This window comes from Periophthalmus magnuspinnatus, chromosome 5, assembly GCF_009829125.3.
Source record: "Periophthalmus magnuspinnatus isolate fPerMag1 chromosome 5, fPerMag1.2.pri, whole genome shotgun sequence".
NCBI classification, from domain to species: Eukaryota; Metazoa; Chordata; class Actinopteri; order Gobiiformes; family Gobiidae; genus Periophthalmus; species Periophthalmus magnuspinnatus.
Genome location: NC_047130.1, coordinates 30,785,210 through 30,800,636, shown reverse-complemented (window position 1 = coordinate 30,800,636; position 15,427 = coordinate 30,785,210). Strand labels below are relative to the sequence as shown.

The window sequence follows — 15,427 nt, the reverse complement described above, 5'->3', positions numbered from 1 at the left end:
GAAGGAATTGTGGATATATTATCACTTTTCAGTTTAAATGGAAGGACAATTTATTTGCACTATCATTAAGCAAAATTTTAAAAATGCATTAAAAAAAGTGTGTAGAAGGTCAATGTAGATCCATGTGACCAACTTATTTAAGTGTAGTGTAAAATCATTAAAATGTTACATGAATAAAAAAAACAAACAAAAAAAACAAAAAACTTTTCATGTTTTTGTGTTGGGATAATGTTTACAGTAAGAAAACAAACTCAGTATTTATTTTACAGTTTTTTGGTAAAATAGTGTTGCCTTTTAATGTGCTACAAATGGCCCTCGCTCGTCCTGACGTGTGCTGGACCCACCCTGGCCCCGCGCTGGAGCGGAGGGTCGCTGTGGCTGAGAGGCGGGCGTTGGAGAAGCAGCTTCACGGAGCAGCTTCACGGAGCGAAAGATGGCGACAGTCTGGAGGTTGCTGCAGCGATTCTGGAGCTGATACTGGACAGAAGAGGAGAGACTGAGCAAATAAAACGACTACGTTACAAGCAAAGGTATTACCAACTGAGTCACACCAATGGAATAATGTAGATGAATTGTGTCACATATTGATGGAGCTTTTAACACAAGAAAAGCTAATTAACAGCTCCTGCTCAACGTTAGCACAGATTATCAGCAATGGACAAGGATGCACATCCTTCAGCTCTGTGGCTAAGAGTCAGCAGATGGAGGGTTTAATATGGACATTTTTAATGGCCTCGTTTTCCAAAATGCGTTTGCGTGCGTGTGTTGTTAAAGTAAGCTTTCTAGAGAAAATATTATTTGTGGAACTGTGTTAGCCACAGGACCCCTAGTGCTAGCTAGCGTTAGCTGTCGTATCAAAGTCGCGTGCATTATACACTGTCCAGCTTAAAACTATTTAAACGTCAATTAAAAAATATTCACTGATTGTCTTCAAACTAGACGTTTTCAAAAATCATTCTCATATTGCGGCAATAGTAAGGGCTATATTATTGACAGATAGCATACGATGCTAATTCCCAATAGCATTATGTCGTTTCACTTGATTACATTACATTGTGAGATTGGGATGGTACAACACGGGACTAGCTGTTCTAGAAGGGGCTCCACCCTTTTAATACAATGGGAATACAATAATACAATTACAAATATTGTAATTGTAATTGTTGCACAACATGCTGCAATAAATACATTAATTCATTAAATTTATTTTTTAAGATGAAGCTTTGCAGTGTCATCCATTAAATGTTTTAATATTTGATTGTCTACAGTACTGTAACATTAGCATGAATTTATACAATTGCAATTTACAACTACGTTCCTGTAATTGTGTCAGGGAACTGTTGTACCACTAATTGTAATAAAACTACTAATTTAAGGGTAAAGTAAATGTGGTCTGCACACAAGTACACTAACAGTGTTTGCATATTGCCCTTGTCTTTGCAGACAATGTCCCGCTCTCCTGACAATGAGGATGGATGCTCTGTTGCCATGGATACTGAGGACAGTGGTACTGAGCCTGCTGGGATAACAGAGGAAAACACGGGGTCATACAGAAAAGTGGAGAACATGGACACTTTCGCCAAAGGAGGCGGGAGGACAATGTTGGAGTTACCAGAGGAAGTTCTGGAATATATTTTGTCATTCTTATCACCGTACCAAGAGCAAAAGACTGCTGCACTTGTATGTAAGCAGTGGTATCGCCTCATTAAAGGTATGCATTTAGTTAGCTGACAAGTTAGTAGTATACAACCTAAAAATATATATATTTTTAATCTATTATATCATTTTTTTCACCTTTTCCAATATAGGTGTAGCTTATCAGTGCTACCATGGTTTTCTGAGGGCAGTTCAGGAGGGCAATATCCAATGGGAAAGTAGGACATACCCATATCCAGGAACTCCAATTACACAACGCTTTTCACACAGTAAGTACAAAAATAGAATACGTATTAAATTAATATCTTTTGCAGGTGAATTAATTTTTCATAAGCTTATTATAGCTGAGAAGTAGTTATTGAACAAAGCAATTTTAAATGCTCTTAAATGAAGCAATAATATGGATAGACACATCTCTCAACATCAGATCAGATTCTGTATTACGGAGTACATTACAAACATGATGGGTGTCATAGGAGAGGTGATGTACAAAGTTATGGACACTTGTATTTTTGTTGTTGCAGGTGCTTGCTACTACGACTCAAATCAATCCATGTATGTGTTTGGGGGCTGTACCCAGAGTAGCTGCAATGCTGCCTTTAACGACTTATGGAGACTTGATCTTAACAGCAAAGAGTGGATCCGTCCTTTAGCTTCAGGTTGTATGTGTTACAAATGCTGAGATTACTTTGAGGGTCGATGTTATTACTAAATAATTACATTTTACAGGGTCATATCCTTCTCCTAAAGCCGGAGCTACTTTAGTAATGCACAAAGATCTGCTGGTCCTGTTTGGTGGATGGACACGACCCAGTCCATATCCACTCCATCAGCCAGAACGCTTCTTTGATGAAATCCACACCTACTCTCCTTCAAAGAACTGGTGAGGAACTGACCCCACAAAGTAGGCTTTTCATCTTTGCAACTTAATAATGTGCTCTCTTTGTATCAGGTGGAACTGTATAGTAACAACACATGGACCTCCACCTATGGCAGGCCACTCTTCATCTGTAATAGGAAACACAATGGTGGTTTTTGGAGGATCTTTAGGAGCTCGGCAAATGTAAAAAGACCTGATTTTACATCTTATTGTCTTATGGAGATGTCTAAAATAATTGTTTGGATTTGTTTTTGTAGGAGTAATGAAGTTTGGGTTTTGGATCTAGAGCAGTGGTCATGGTCAAAGCCACCCATCTCTGGATCTTCACCACACCCAAGAGGAGGCCAGTCCCAGGTAAATATCCATCTAATGTTTTAGCAACATCATGTTATAAACAAGATTCAAATAGATTTTGTTCATCTTTTCAGATTGCGATTGATGATCAGACATTGCTCATTTTGGGAGGCTGTGGTGGTCCAAATGCAGTAAATCTTTGTTATTTGTTATTATTTTGTGTGATTTCTCTTGTGAGTGTAACCACATGACACCTTTCCTTCAGCTTCTCAAAGATGCCTGGCTCCTTCACATGGGTACACCACCATGGAGGTGGCAACAGCTTCAAGTAGAAAATGAGGACCATGGTGCCCCTGAACTTTGGTGCCACCCGGCTTGTAAAGTACGGCTCCTATGTTCCTCTTAGTGAACAAAGCTATTAAACACAGTGATTCACAGTGATTTTCCTCTGTTCTCCCCAGGTGGGACAGTGTGTGGTAGTTTTCTCCCAGGCTCCATCAGGCCGTGCACCTCTTAGTCCGAGTCTTAACTCTCGGCCATCCCCCATAAGTGCCACACCTGCCCCGCTGGGCCCTGAGCCTCCCTCGCTCCGCTCGCAGTCTCCTGTGCGTAGTGGGGCAGCTGGGGTGGTCCTGGGAGCTGTAGAAGAAGCTCCCTGTGTGAATGGCCGCTGGGGTACACTGCGACCTCGCCCTTCAGCCAGAGGAAGTGCCAAAGAAGGAAGTCCCTCTTCATCGCAACAGGCCTCTCCTTTACAAGCTCCAGACAGTCCTCCACTCGCCCCTTTGTTGAATGGCACCTCTCCACCTCCACGCAGCAGCCCTGCCCAGGCTTCATCTCCACCCCTTCGCCTTCATCCACCTGCCCCCACAGACTATGGATGGGAGTCTCCTTCTGTCTCCCATCACCCTGAGGTGGCCACTACCAATGGTCTGCACACCCCTCCTTCAGGGTCCCCTCGCACTCCTCCGGGTGCTGTATCTCCCGCTGCTCTCCGGCGAGGGCTGGAAGCAGTCAAAAACAAGTCTTCTGTGCTCTCGTCCTCATCTGCGCCTCCTTCATCCTCTGCATCTTCTCTCCAGAACCAGAATCCAGGAAGTAGTGGAGGAGCTGGTCCTCCTGGAACTCCTCCCTCCTCCCACAGCCCCCCGCAGGCAGCTGCAGCCGATGGACATGCTATCCCACCTATTGCACGGCGGCTTGGCCACCACCCGCCTCAAAGCCTAAATGTCGGCAAGCCTCTTTATCAGTCACTTAACTGCAAGCCCATGCAGATGTATGTGTTGGATGTATCCAGGGCCAAATCTGCTGCTGTGGTGTCTTGGCGAGTTTATGGAAATGGGACTCCCGCTGCAGTGACAGGACCTCCAGAGACCAGTTTGCACACTGTGGTACAGGGCAGGGGAGAGCTCATTATCTTTGGAGGTCTAATGGACAAAAAGCAGAACGTAAAGTACTACCCTAAAACTAATGCCTTGTACTTTGTGCGTGCTAAAAGGTAATGCAGTACTGAAGTGACAACTGGAAGACTGACATGCCACCTAGTGACAGAACAAGGGAACTGACACCTAAGGCCTTTTTCAAAAATAAAGGTTTATGGGAAAAGGATTATGATATTGTTAGTTGTATTATTAAATTCTCCATTTGCCTATGACAAACATACAAAATCAAACTCTCACACTTTCATTCGAGCTTTAGTTGTTGAAGAGAACATTATTGTTTCCAACAATGATACTGTAACACTTTAGTTGTACCCCTCTTCTGGACTTTGAAAAGATGAAACCTGTTGTTGGCGTACAACTCCTTTTGCTTTTTGTATCACTCTTACAGCCTGCAAAGTTTACATTTACAAGTGTGAGTGTGTGTGAGTGTGCACGGTGGTGGTTAAAGGTTGTTGACTAATGTGTGTAGGGGGCCATGAGTGGTGGCACTGTACTATATCAACATAGTTAAACAATAAAGGCCTCCATGTCTGCTCTGACTTAATTCTCAAGTCATTTGGCAAATTAATTTCTACAATATATTTTTAAAAGATCTTTTCATTCATCACATTTACATTATTCATTACTCTCAATGTCCCAAACCCCATTCTGGATGTTGTTGGTTTTTTTTAGCAAGCCTCTGCACCCCTCTCTCTGACCAACAATAACCTTTTACCCAGAGAAATTCTATAGGAGCAGAGCAGGGGCAGCTGAGAATGAGGCCATTTGATTCGCACAGATCCAGGCATATGTGAGGTGTTGGACACCACTGCATCGGTATTGGCTCTGAGTAGGACAGTGGGAGGAGACTTTGACAATGAATGTGCTGAGGACACATGTTTACAATGAGGAAAGAGAAGAGGAATGGATCGAAAATGGATCACAAAACGAAGTAAGTTCATGTATATACAATATGTAGTAATATAGTATTGAAGCATGTTGCAGATTGTAAAGCTGTCTGTGCCTTGGGTCTAAAGCAGGCAGTGGTTTATGGATGTTTGTTAAATTGTATAGAACTGGATAAAGTTGCATGTTGTATGAGGAAGTTTGGCATGTAATGTTATACCTGATCTCCACCCATGCAATTATGACACTGTGACAAATGCTCCTCGTTTCCTTTGTAAAAAAAAAAAAAAAAAAAAAAATTAAAAGGTGACTCATTATTGTTTGCTTTTACTGTATAGGCGTGTAGTCACTGGTGCCTATTGTGGCTGACTTGGGGAACAGGACTGCGTACAAAATGGACTTTGTATGACGGCATTCCACTGTTCAAAGTTTGAAAGTCTGGAGTTATCTTAGGAATGACCAGTTCTCAGCTATTCACCCATCCATCTGAAAAGTCTTCCCAGAGAATGGTGTCTTCTGTAACCCCTGGGCCTCATGGAGTTTTTGGTCCATCGTCGCCCCCTCCAGCCGTCTGGCCTCCTCTAGACTTTGCACTGGGCTCCCTGGCCTGCTGTGCTGCCTGTGTGTTCACAAATCCTCTGGAGGTGGTCAAGACCCGACTTCAGCTTCAGGGAGAGCTCCGTGCCCGGGGGTCCTACCAAAGACACTACAGAGGGGTGCTGCAGGCACTGTGGGTTGTGGGACGGACGGATGGGGTAAAGGGGCTGCAGAAGGGCTTGTCTGTGGGACTCATTTACCAAGGAGTGATGAATGGAATGAGGCTGGGATCATACTCGTACTGTGAAGCTTTGGGGATCACCTCTTTTCATGGAGGTAGTCTTCTGTCAGGAGCTGTGTGTGGAGCTCTAGGTGCCTTTGTTGCATCTCCGGCATATCTAGTGAGTCCATGCAAGACAAACTTCAATGTTTTATACTATTAATCGACTATTAACCTTTGGAGACAGTAGTGGAAGAGTAACACATTATACCAAAATTTAATTACATTGTAAAGCATCAAAGCAGGGCTGCAAGATTAGTAGCAATCAAAATGAAATCCCATTTTGAATGGACACAATTGAGCAACCACAAAGGCTGCAATTTTTCCATAAACAACAAAATATTAGTCTTGTTTCTCATAAAAAAAAACCTACAACCCTGTAGTTTAGAGTAGCTTAAAACATGTCCTAAAATGTGCGTCCTGTACTAGTTTGTCAGTTCATATTTCAGTCTTTTTGTCATTTAAAATCTGTTTATTAGAACATACAGTGGGTACGGAAAGTATTCAAGTATTCATGCTAAAATCATTCAAGTTCATTTTTTCCTCATTAATGTACACACAGCACCCATTTTGACAGAGAAACATAAAATTGTTGACATTTTTGCAGAATTATTATTATTAAACGGCCATAAGTATACAGACCCTTTGCTCCGTATTTAGTAGAAGCACCTTCTGAGCTCTTTTTGGGAATGATGCAACAAGTTTTTCACACCTGGATTTGGGGATCCTCTGCCGTTCCTCCTTGCAGATCCGCTCCAGTTCTGTCAGGTTGGATGGTGAATGTTGGTGGACACCCATTTTCAAGTCTCTCCAGAGATGCTCAATTGGGTTTATGTCAGGGCTCTGGCTGGGTCATTCAAGAACAGTCACTCCTTCATTATTTTAGCTGTGTGCTTAGGGTCATTGTCTTGTTGGAAAGTGAACCTTCGGCCAAGTCTGAGGTCCTGAGGACTCTGGAGAAGTTTTTCATCCCTGTACTTGGGGGTCCTTCGATTGCAACCAGTTGTCCTGTCCCTGCAGCTGAAAAACACCCCACAGCATGATGCTGCCACCACCATGCTTCACTGTTCGGACTGTATTGGACAGATGATGAGCAGTGCCTGGTTTTCTCCACACATACTACTTAGAATTAAGGCCAAAAAGTTCTATCTTGGTCTCATCAGACCAGAGAATCTTATGGCCCACCATCTTGGAGTCCTTTAGGTGTTTTTTAGCAAACTCCATGCGGGCTTTCATGTGTCTTTTCCGTCAGGCCACACTGCCATAAAGCCCTGACTGGTGGAGGGCTGTAGTGATGGTTGACTTTCTAGAACTTTCTCCCATCTCCCAATTGCATCTCTGGAGCTCAGCCACAGTGATCTTTGGGTTCATGTTTACCTCTCTCACCAAGGCTGTTCTCCCCCAATTGCTCAATTTGGCCAGATGGCCAGCTCTACGAAGGGTTCTGGTCGTCCCAAACGTCTTCCATTTAAGGACTATGGAGGCCACTTTTAGGAACCTTAAGTGTAGCAGAAAGGTTTTTGTAACTTTGGTCAGATCTGTGCCTTGCCACAATTGTGTCTCTGAGTTCTTCAGGCAGTTCCTTTGACCTCATGATTCTCATTTGCGCTGACATGCACTGTGAGCTGTAAGGTCTTATATAGACAGGTGTGTGGCCTTCCTGATCAAGTCCAATCAGTCTCAACCATCTCAAGGATGATCAGAAGAAATGGACAGCACCCGAGTTAAATATATGAGGGTCACAACAAAGGGTCTAAATACTTATGGCCGTGTGATTTTTCAGTTTTTCTTTTTTAATAAATCTGCAAAAATTTCAATAATTTCATCTTTCTCATGCAGCCAGTATGGGATGCTATGTGTACATTAATGAGGGAAAAAAAATTACTTGATTTTAGCAAATGGCTGCAATAAAACAAAGAGTGAAAATTATAAGAGGGTCTGAATACTTTCCGTATCCACTGTAAATTGCAAATCTAATTATAATTGCAATGCTTTGCAAAATTGCAAAATCATACATTCTGCTGGGAGAAAATACTAAAACTAACAAAATACTTCCTTATAAAGAAAGGTCAAACAGTCCTTGAAGATCTGAAAAATGTCCCTCTTATTACAAAAGGAGGATAAACACTTTCTGTATTTGCATAAAAAGTTACTCTGCTGGTTTATTAGAAATGGATATCCAATAGCACACTTGCAAGCCATTCATATGTTATCTTGTAAACCAGCATTTGATCTTGATGTTATATGCATTACTGAGCATAAACATATCATAAGGACATAGGGTCAAAACACTATCAAATGTCTAAGTCTATTTTTTTCTAGTTTGAGGTCATGAGGGCAAAATATAGTAGGAGTTAGATCTGTCAACAATGGTCTCAAATTCTGTAATGTCAAAAAATATATTGCATATTTTATTTACATTTTAATGTTGTTTCTTATTTGTTATTCATAAACAGCCAAAGTATAGCTCCACAATGTTTCCTTTTTAGTTTTACACCTTTACCATCCTTAGTATCCTATATTGAAACCACTAAATATAGCTTCTCATGTGTCTTATGTCTTCTAACTGTGTCTTGTGTTTGCTAGCTTCATTATTGAATATTTGATATTGGTCCCAAAATATGGATATGATAATTATTAGTCAGTTAGGTACAATTATCCCAAATAATCATTGCAGCCATATGCATACATATGCCCTGTGAGTAAGTTAAAATGTAAAGACTGTAGTGTATGCTTTAAGTCTTTCAAGACTGTGCTGGTCTTTAGTTTGAACAGTTAAACATAAATCTTTGTTGCCACCTTCCACAGGTTAAGACACATCTGCAGGCTCAGAGTGTGCAAGCTATAGCTGTTGGACACCAGCACAACCATTTAGTAAGAAATCTATTCAAGTATCAGTATCTTCCAACAGGATATTCAAATTAGAAATGAGCTAAGCCACAACACTATTTGCATGTTTGTCCCTCCCTAGGGTGTGTCAGATGCCTTTGTAACCATCTACCGAAGAGAAGGCCTGATTGGCCTTTGGAGGGGCGTTAATGGGGCAGTGCCTCGAGTGATGGTTGGATCAGCTGCTCAACTTGCCACCTTCACCTCTGCCAAGGAATGGGTGTCACAGAGCCAGGTAGGAAACTATTCACACACTCAAGAACATGTCAAAGTGTCCAGTTTTCAAAACACTGTAGAGTTATCAAGCCAACATGAACAGACCCAGGTTTGGATAAGAGTAGTGTGTTGTATCAAGTAATCACTATAGGTTTACTTCTCACTGAACTCGTGGTGTGTGGAGAAGCCCTGTTAGTTGTTTAATCAAGTCTCCTGATGAAGGCCAGCAAGCTGAAACATGTTAAGGCTGAGTAAAGTCCACTAACACACGTAATTTTAACAGTAACCCTTTACTGTTAAAATGGGCCTTGTTTTATTTTGATATTTTTACAATTTGACTGTTCCTTCCCCAAAGTATACCTCTTTTTTACTATTTTGCATTTCTCAGAGGAGGTCCATTAAGAATTCCTCTTCGCCTTTTTGTTTTAGATTGTTAATTTAGCTTGAGTAACAATGGTGAAAAATAAAAACTTTATTGACAAGTGTTTTCCTTCCTCCCTCTCAGTTGTTTACCTCAAACAAATTCCTCACTGCTTTGATTGCTGCTATGATCAGTGGTGTTGCTGTGACAATCTCCATGACCCCATTTGATGTCATCAGCACGAGACTCTACAATCAGCCCGTGGATGAATTTCGAAGGGTGAGTAATTTTAGTATATAGAATTATAGGCAACATATAGTATTCAGTATCTTGATTGTTTTCAGTGTTATTACTTAACACTCAAATAAAATTAAATAAAACAAGATGCATAACTCCACATTTTTATATTATGTTAAGAAAAATAAGTTGTTTTTTTTCCAGGGTCGTCTGTACAATGGATTTTCAGACTGTATGCTCAAAGTGTGTCAGACGGAGGGTGTCCTGGGGCTGTACAAAGGGATGGGACCAGTGTTTCTGCGCTTGGCTCCCCACACAGTTCTCAGTATGGTGTTCTGGGACATGATGAGACAACAGGTCATGAAGAATCAACATTGAGAGAGCTGAAGTGAAGTCTGTATAATTATGTAAATTAGGATTTAGACATATCACAGTGGGTTGTGTTGCCACAACATTGTAAAGGGGAAGGCTTTAGATATGAGGTAGCTGAAATATTCAGTAGAATTTGCTATTTATTTGTGAAAATTGTTTCACCTGGTTAATGGTTCAATATCTATTATTACAGTCTATTTATTTGAAATAGAAACTGGGCCAGATCATACAGGCGTAAGTTTAGAGACTACAACCCTTTATTACAAGACATTTGGCAAACGGAGGGAGTCGAATCCACAACACCAAGGTGATTTTGTGTGTGGAGAGTTCTTACAAAAGGAAGAAAAAAAAAAGAAAGTGGAATGCAATCCACTCACATAAAAGCACTCTGATAGTTAACTTATGATCTTACTGTAACACATCTAAGATATATCCATTTATTTATTATTATCTGTTTATTGTAGTGATACTAATTATGTTCAGGGACACAGATGATCTACTTTTAAAAGTAGACATTCAAAGCAGCTGCAAATGCTTTATTTGTTAAGGTCTATATGTTTGTTGATATTTTAACTCTGGGAACCAAGACAACAATAAAATGTTTTTTAAATAAAATGTGTTACTTGCATGTATTATCTTCCTATATAAGAGACGGCATTATTATTTAAAAGTCATTGAAGGGCCATATTCATTGTTTTAACAGTTCCCTCTGATTATATCCTGATGAATCTGAAAGTTAATCAGTCTTGAGTGTGTTGCAACAGAGAACTGACATCACATTTGAATCCATTTTGACCTTAGGATTTTGTACCTTTGGTCCCTCTACAACAGAAGACGGAACAGAAAGAGCATGTCTACAGTACATGACTCGACTAAAGGCTGGGGCATTAATGTTCAGTAGACTCTAACGTGGTGACGTTTTGAACGAGGAGTGGGAATAATCATTTTGTGTTCATCTTACAAAGAAATATGTTTTTCATTTTCCATTGGATATTTGGATCAATGTTAAATCCTATTGACTGCTTGCTACAAGGTATGTTTAATCCTGGTTTTCATTCTGAACTTGGGTTAGGAAACTATACATTTCCTATACAATATAGAGACCGCTTAGCAGTGTTTTTTATTATGTTAAAACATGTGTTTGGTAAACTATTTTTGGTGCATAAAAACATCCTTCTTGTCATGAATGCTGAAATAGTGACTTATGAAAATCAGTTAAAGCCACAGTATAAAACATTTTAGCCAAAAAAACAGACAAAAATAAAAGATTTTTTAAACTGTGGTTGTGTTAATTGCATTGAAAAACTTGTATCTCCACAAACCTTACTCTTATTTGGCCAGAAGTAGGGGCTCCTCTGGCTTGTCTTTACGGACGTGTTGTTCCTTTGGCTATAATCTTTCACAATGTGACATAAAAACTTCTATTTCTACTCCTTCTATTGCTTTTTAATCATCCTTTACCTGTGTTTTGAAGGGTTTGTTGGTGCATGTGGAGTGTCTGTACTATGCAGTTTAATAAGAGTTCATCATTTTAGGCAGATGTGCAGGTAAGTGACAATCCTACACAGTAAAAATTATTATACTGTTTTTTTAAGCACCATAGTGTTTTTCCTACAGTGAGAATGATTCTCAAAACAGTAAATTAAAGTCGGCATTACATGCCAGTGGTCTTGGAGGACAGTGGAAAGCATCTCTTCAGTTCTGGTGTCTGGCTTTGCTATTGGGTCTGGTTGGCTCCAGGGTTTCCTCCCTGATACTGCTTGAGTTTATACTGAGAGCACTGTCAGCTTGGGGCACTGCAGTAAGAACAAACCATATAGGCCTATCACAATGACTACATATCAGTAAGTAAGTGCTGTTTTTATTTGTAATTACAGGAATCACAAAATGCAAACCTGGAACTGCTCTTGGTCCAGTGTCAGTTCTCTCTGGGCTGCGGACTCACATGTACACTAGCTTACATCCACCAGGAGGCGCCACATAGTACTTTAGGCTTGTTTTTGGCAGCAGGTCTGAGTTGGGCACTGGCAAGCTACAGCATGGGTCTGTGGAGACATGTGGCTAAGCTGTACCCTCTGCACAGTAAGGAGCGTTACTGTGGGAAGTGCATCTCCCTGCTGACCTCAGGACATGGCATACTGGTCAAACTGCAGAAGGTGGTCATCCTGGTTTTCTCACTTGCGGCTGCTGTCTCCACTGCCACAGTGTTTGAAAACTTCCTGTCCGAGAAAGATGCTCTGAAGCTCTGGACTCCCCTCACTCTATGTTACACCCTGCTTGTGGTCTATATTCAAGGTAAAATATGAAAACTGTTGGTGTCTTGGTGTCATTCATTCATTTATTTATTCATACCACAAAGAGCAGACAGTAACAGATGTGAATAGTGGCTACTGGATGTGGCTACTGGTGGATAGTGGTTTAATCATGCCCAAAGTTTACATTATATGTATCTGCACCTAGAGGTGCACTATCTAACTTTTCAGGTGGACCAGAAAAGTTACATTGTGCACCTTTAATAGAATTCACTGATAGCTGCAATACACAGAGGTTGATCTATTGAGCTAATGTAATCTTATTGTTATTTTATTTGTATTATATTTGTATAGTTTCTAATGTATTTATAATAAATCATTGTATTATTTATTATAAATAATTGAATAATTAAAAAAAAATCTTCTTGTTCTTTTTGATAATTATTAATACAATCTTGAATCTATTGAAGTGTGGGCACCAGCTCTAATGTCTGTCAAACACACATGATGAAGAAGAGACCAAAATTTTGAATGGTTCAAGAGTAACAAACTTATAGCTGTATTTGAAATAAATCTACAATTATGTGCAATTTGTAAGTTGAAGCAGCCATACAAAGCTAACCCATACACAACTGCAATCTTAATAACTTAACACCAATAAACAGTTGAATAAGATGTTGTTGTGTTAATCTTTGCAGATGGACAGAACCGTCAGACTGTAACAGAGGCCCTGATCCATTCGGTCGTGGTGCGTTTAGGTGCCCTCCTGGTCCTGATGTTAACTGTAGGAGACTGGGCTGATGTGCTCCATGTCCTCATAGCATTTTTTGGAGAAGCTGTTTGTTTGCTGCCATCACAGGACATCCTACAGGCTGTGTTAAATGTATGTGCCAATTAAAAAAAAATAGCAATGAAATGTAGTAATTGAAAATAAAAGAGCTAATTGTTTGTTTCTTTTCAGGAGGAAGAAGAAACAAGCAATCTAATCTCCAAATATGGTAACAGTTCCAGATCCAATCCCTCGAGTAAATTTAAAATCTCAGCAAAACAAAAACAGTTTGCAACAACATCTATAGCATCAAGTGAGAAAACGACATGACTTTGATACACACTGGGTATAGGACAAGATCTCATGCCACAAGATCTAAAAAAAGAAAAAAAGAAAAATCATCTTGTGAAATTAACCGTATCATTTATTTATTTTTTCTAAACAATATCAAAATTGCATATAGTTCTTGTGAACCTCATCTTGCATTTTATCTTATGGGAATTGTGTCTCATTCCACTCCTAATACATATGGTAGGCTGTTTTTGTATTGTAAATATGTGGTTGAATTATATATAAATTGTGAGTGTATTCATTTGGCAATAAATATGTGACTTATTTCTTCCTAAGCTATTTCTCTTACTTTGGGACTTTACGGAAGAAATCACTGAAGCTGACATAAGAATGGACTTTCAAATTCCATCCAGTAGAATTGTGTTATTTTTATTACTACGGGATCAAATAGACAGTCGCTCAGCCTATGTAGCCTGGCAGTATAAGAACTGTGTCGTCTCGATTGGCCCAGCAAGCGTGCAACATTGATGACTCTTGAATTGAAGTATACTTGTAAATATTAAAGATAAATAGATTATAATAATACAATAAGGTTTCAGTCCTTCCCGAAAATAGATTCACTCACAAAAAACCCACACAACTGTCACACAAAAGATCGCTTAAAGATAGACTAAAGTGTCAATTTTAATCTTGTATCAAATAATGTTGTTCAAATAAGGTTTGTCTTTGGCACCAGATTCTCAGAGAAGCAGAAATCGGTGTGGAACACTGAAGTTTGAAAAATGTCTAAAAGTTTGCCTCAGACTTTAATGGATGAAATGTAACCCTTTAAGAGCGTAATAACCATGAGCAGTAAAAGTGTATATCCCCTAAAATGTACTAATGAGGTTTAAACCCCTGCTCAACTCCAAAGTGAACATTTTCTGTGGGACTTTCTTCCTGTGTCTTGGCCTGGATTTCCTTTGCCTAAGTCCATTTCCTCTCCAGCTGCCTTGTGTACCCTCCATTGTGAGGATCTATCAAGCCTTGAAGTATCAGATGTAGTGTATAGTCTGACAATAGTGAAAAGTGATCAGATGAGGAGGAGGCGGGGGAGTGAGTGAAGTTCAGAGAGTTGTATAAGGTTTTTGGGTGCTCGGGGGCGGGGCTTGGAGGTCAGGGGATTGTGTCATCACTAGGCATGCTCCCTCCTGCAGCCATGACATCACTGCAGCATTCCTTTGCACAGAACTGGAACAACACAGACCCCCATCAGTCTCCACTTAACCCTTTCTCACACAATCTGGACTCTAGCCCCTCATACTTTAGAATCCTTGCAAAATCCTGCCATTTAATCTCCAGGCCTTACAAGGTTTGGCTCCAGAATACAACCACAATATTTGCTGATCTACAGTCCTGATATCGCTCACTCTGGTACAAAAAACAATGCAGCTTTTTCAGAGCACTCAGCAGACATCACTCACTGAGTCCCCCCTTTTTTAATAAACCAACATCTCCTGTTGCACAATGGGTCTGATTCATTGCACTGTATCGCTGAAATCCACCACAAAAAGCTAACCAAGAGAAATGTGGACAGCACAGACATAACTACAGTACTATTTGAATGGTTTGTGATAGTGAGTCAAGGCTGAAGTGATATGATGATGTGGGGGAAGGGAAAAAGAACGAAGGAAAAGAAAAAAATCGGCAGACACTTTGTGGAAGATATGAAAATACAAGTGACAGACAATAAGGGAAAACAGAGAAGTGGAAAGTTATTCACAAAGTCTGGAAAATTCATATTGTGCTTGGCTTGCAATTATTAAGGTTAGCAAGAGAAGAGCTCAATGTATGAGACAAAATGTCTAGGACTTCTAATCTAAAATTGATCTGTGACGCTCCATAAAAAAAGGCATTCTTTATCTATTTTGCAAGATGGCACAGCTCTTGACAGTTTTGTTTGCATAAGCGTCTTTGTGCATGCATGCCTGAGTGTATGTGTGTGTGTTTGTGTGGGTGTGTGTGTGTGTGTGTATGTGTGTGTATGTGTAGGCCTGCCAACTTTTCATAGCAAATGAATGTGTCAT

At 40.1% G+C, this 15,427-nt stretch overlaps 3 protein-coding genes across 3 annotated transcripts; all 3 read left to right on the top strand.

Annotated features, from left to right (window-relative positions):
* The first annotated feature begins 326 nt into the window (after window positions 1–326).
* On the top strand, window positions 327–4,805 carry fbxo42 (F-box protein 42). The gene is made up of 10 exons (XM_033966023.2): window positions 327–530; window positions 1,444–1,711; window positions 1,809–1,925; window positions 2,181–2,315; window positions 2,386–2,539; window positions 2,609–2,719; window positions 2,794–2,890; window positions 2,965–3,021; window positions 3,096–3,212; window positions 3,292–4,805. Exons 2-10 carry the CDS (start codon window positions 1,447–1,449, stop codon window positions 4,330–4,332), a joined length of 2,094 nt encoding a protein of 697 aa, XP_033821914.1. The 5' UTR covers window positions 327–530; window positions 1,444–1,446; the 3' UTR covers window positions 4,333–4,805.
* A 174-nt stretch (window positions 4,806–4,979) lies between these two features.
* slc25a34 (solute carrier family 25 member 34) lies at window positions 4,980–10,660 on the top strand. The gene is made up of 6 exons (XM_033966041.2): window positions 4,980–5,203; window positions 5,496–6,095; window positions 8,783–8,848; window positions 8,946–9,098; window positions 9,585–9,719; window positions 9,882–10,660. Exons 2-6 carry the CDS (start codon window positions 5,613–5,615, stop codon window positions 10,053–10,055), a joined length of 1,011 nt encoding a protein of 336 aa, XP_033821932.1. The 5' UTR covers window positions 4,980–5,203; window positions 5,496–5,612; the 3' UTR covers window positions 10,056–10,660.
* A 49-nt stretch (window positions 10,661–10,709) lies between these two features.
* tmem82 (transmembrane protein 82) lies at window positions 10,710–13,820 on the top strand. Its single transcript, XM_033966040.2, has 6 exons — window positions 10,710–11,082; window positions 11,524–11,596; window positions 11,667–11,850; window positions 11,927–12,344; window positions 13,000–13,184; window positions 13,263–13,820. The coding sequence occupies exons 1-6, from the start codon at window positions 11,019–11,021 to the stop codon at window positions 13,398–13,400; spliced, it is 1,062 nt and encodes a 353-aa protein (XP_033821931.1). The 5' UTR covers window positions 10,710–11,018; the 3' UTR covers window positions 13,401–13,820.
* The last annotated feature ends 1,607 nt before the right edge of the window (window positions 13,821–15,427 follow it).

Coding starts and splice junctions, on each gene's coding strand:
- fbxo42 (XM_033966023.2), top strand. CDS start 1,447: ATGTCCCGCTCTCCTGACAATGAGGATGGATGCTCTGTTGCCATGGAT. Junction 2,540..2,608: donor TACTCTCCTTCAAAGAACTG/GTGAGGAACTGA, acceptor TCTTTGTATCAG/GTGGAACTGTATAGTAACAA. Junction 3,213..3,291: donor GGTGCCACCCGGCTTGTAAA/GTACGGCTCCTA, acceptor TGTTCTCCCCAG/GTGGGACAGTGTGTGGTAGT.
- slc25a34 (XM_033966041.2), top strand. CDS start 5,613: ATGACCAGTTCTCAGCTATTCACCCATCCATCTGAAAAGTCTTCCCAG. Junction 8,849..8,945: donor GACACCAGCACAACCATTTA/GTAAGAAATCTA, acceptor GTCCCTCCCTAG/GGTGTGTCAGATGCCTTTGT. Junction 9,099..9,584: donor AATGGGTGTCACAGAGCCAG/GTAGGAAACTAT, acceptor CCTCCCTCTCAG/TTGTTTACCTCAAACAAATT.
- tmem82 (XM_033966040.2), top strand. CDS start 11,019: ATGTTTTTCATTTTCCATTGGATATTTGGATCAATGTTAAATCCTATT. Junction 11,083..11,523: donor TATTGACTGCTTGCTACAAG/GTATGTTTAATC, acceptor TGTGTTTTGAAG/GGTTTGTTGGTGCATGTGGA. Junction 11,851..11,926: donor TGTCAGCTTGGGGCACTGCA/GTAAGAACAAAC, acceptor TTGTAATTACAG/GAATCACAAAATGCAAACCT.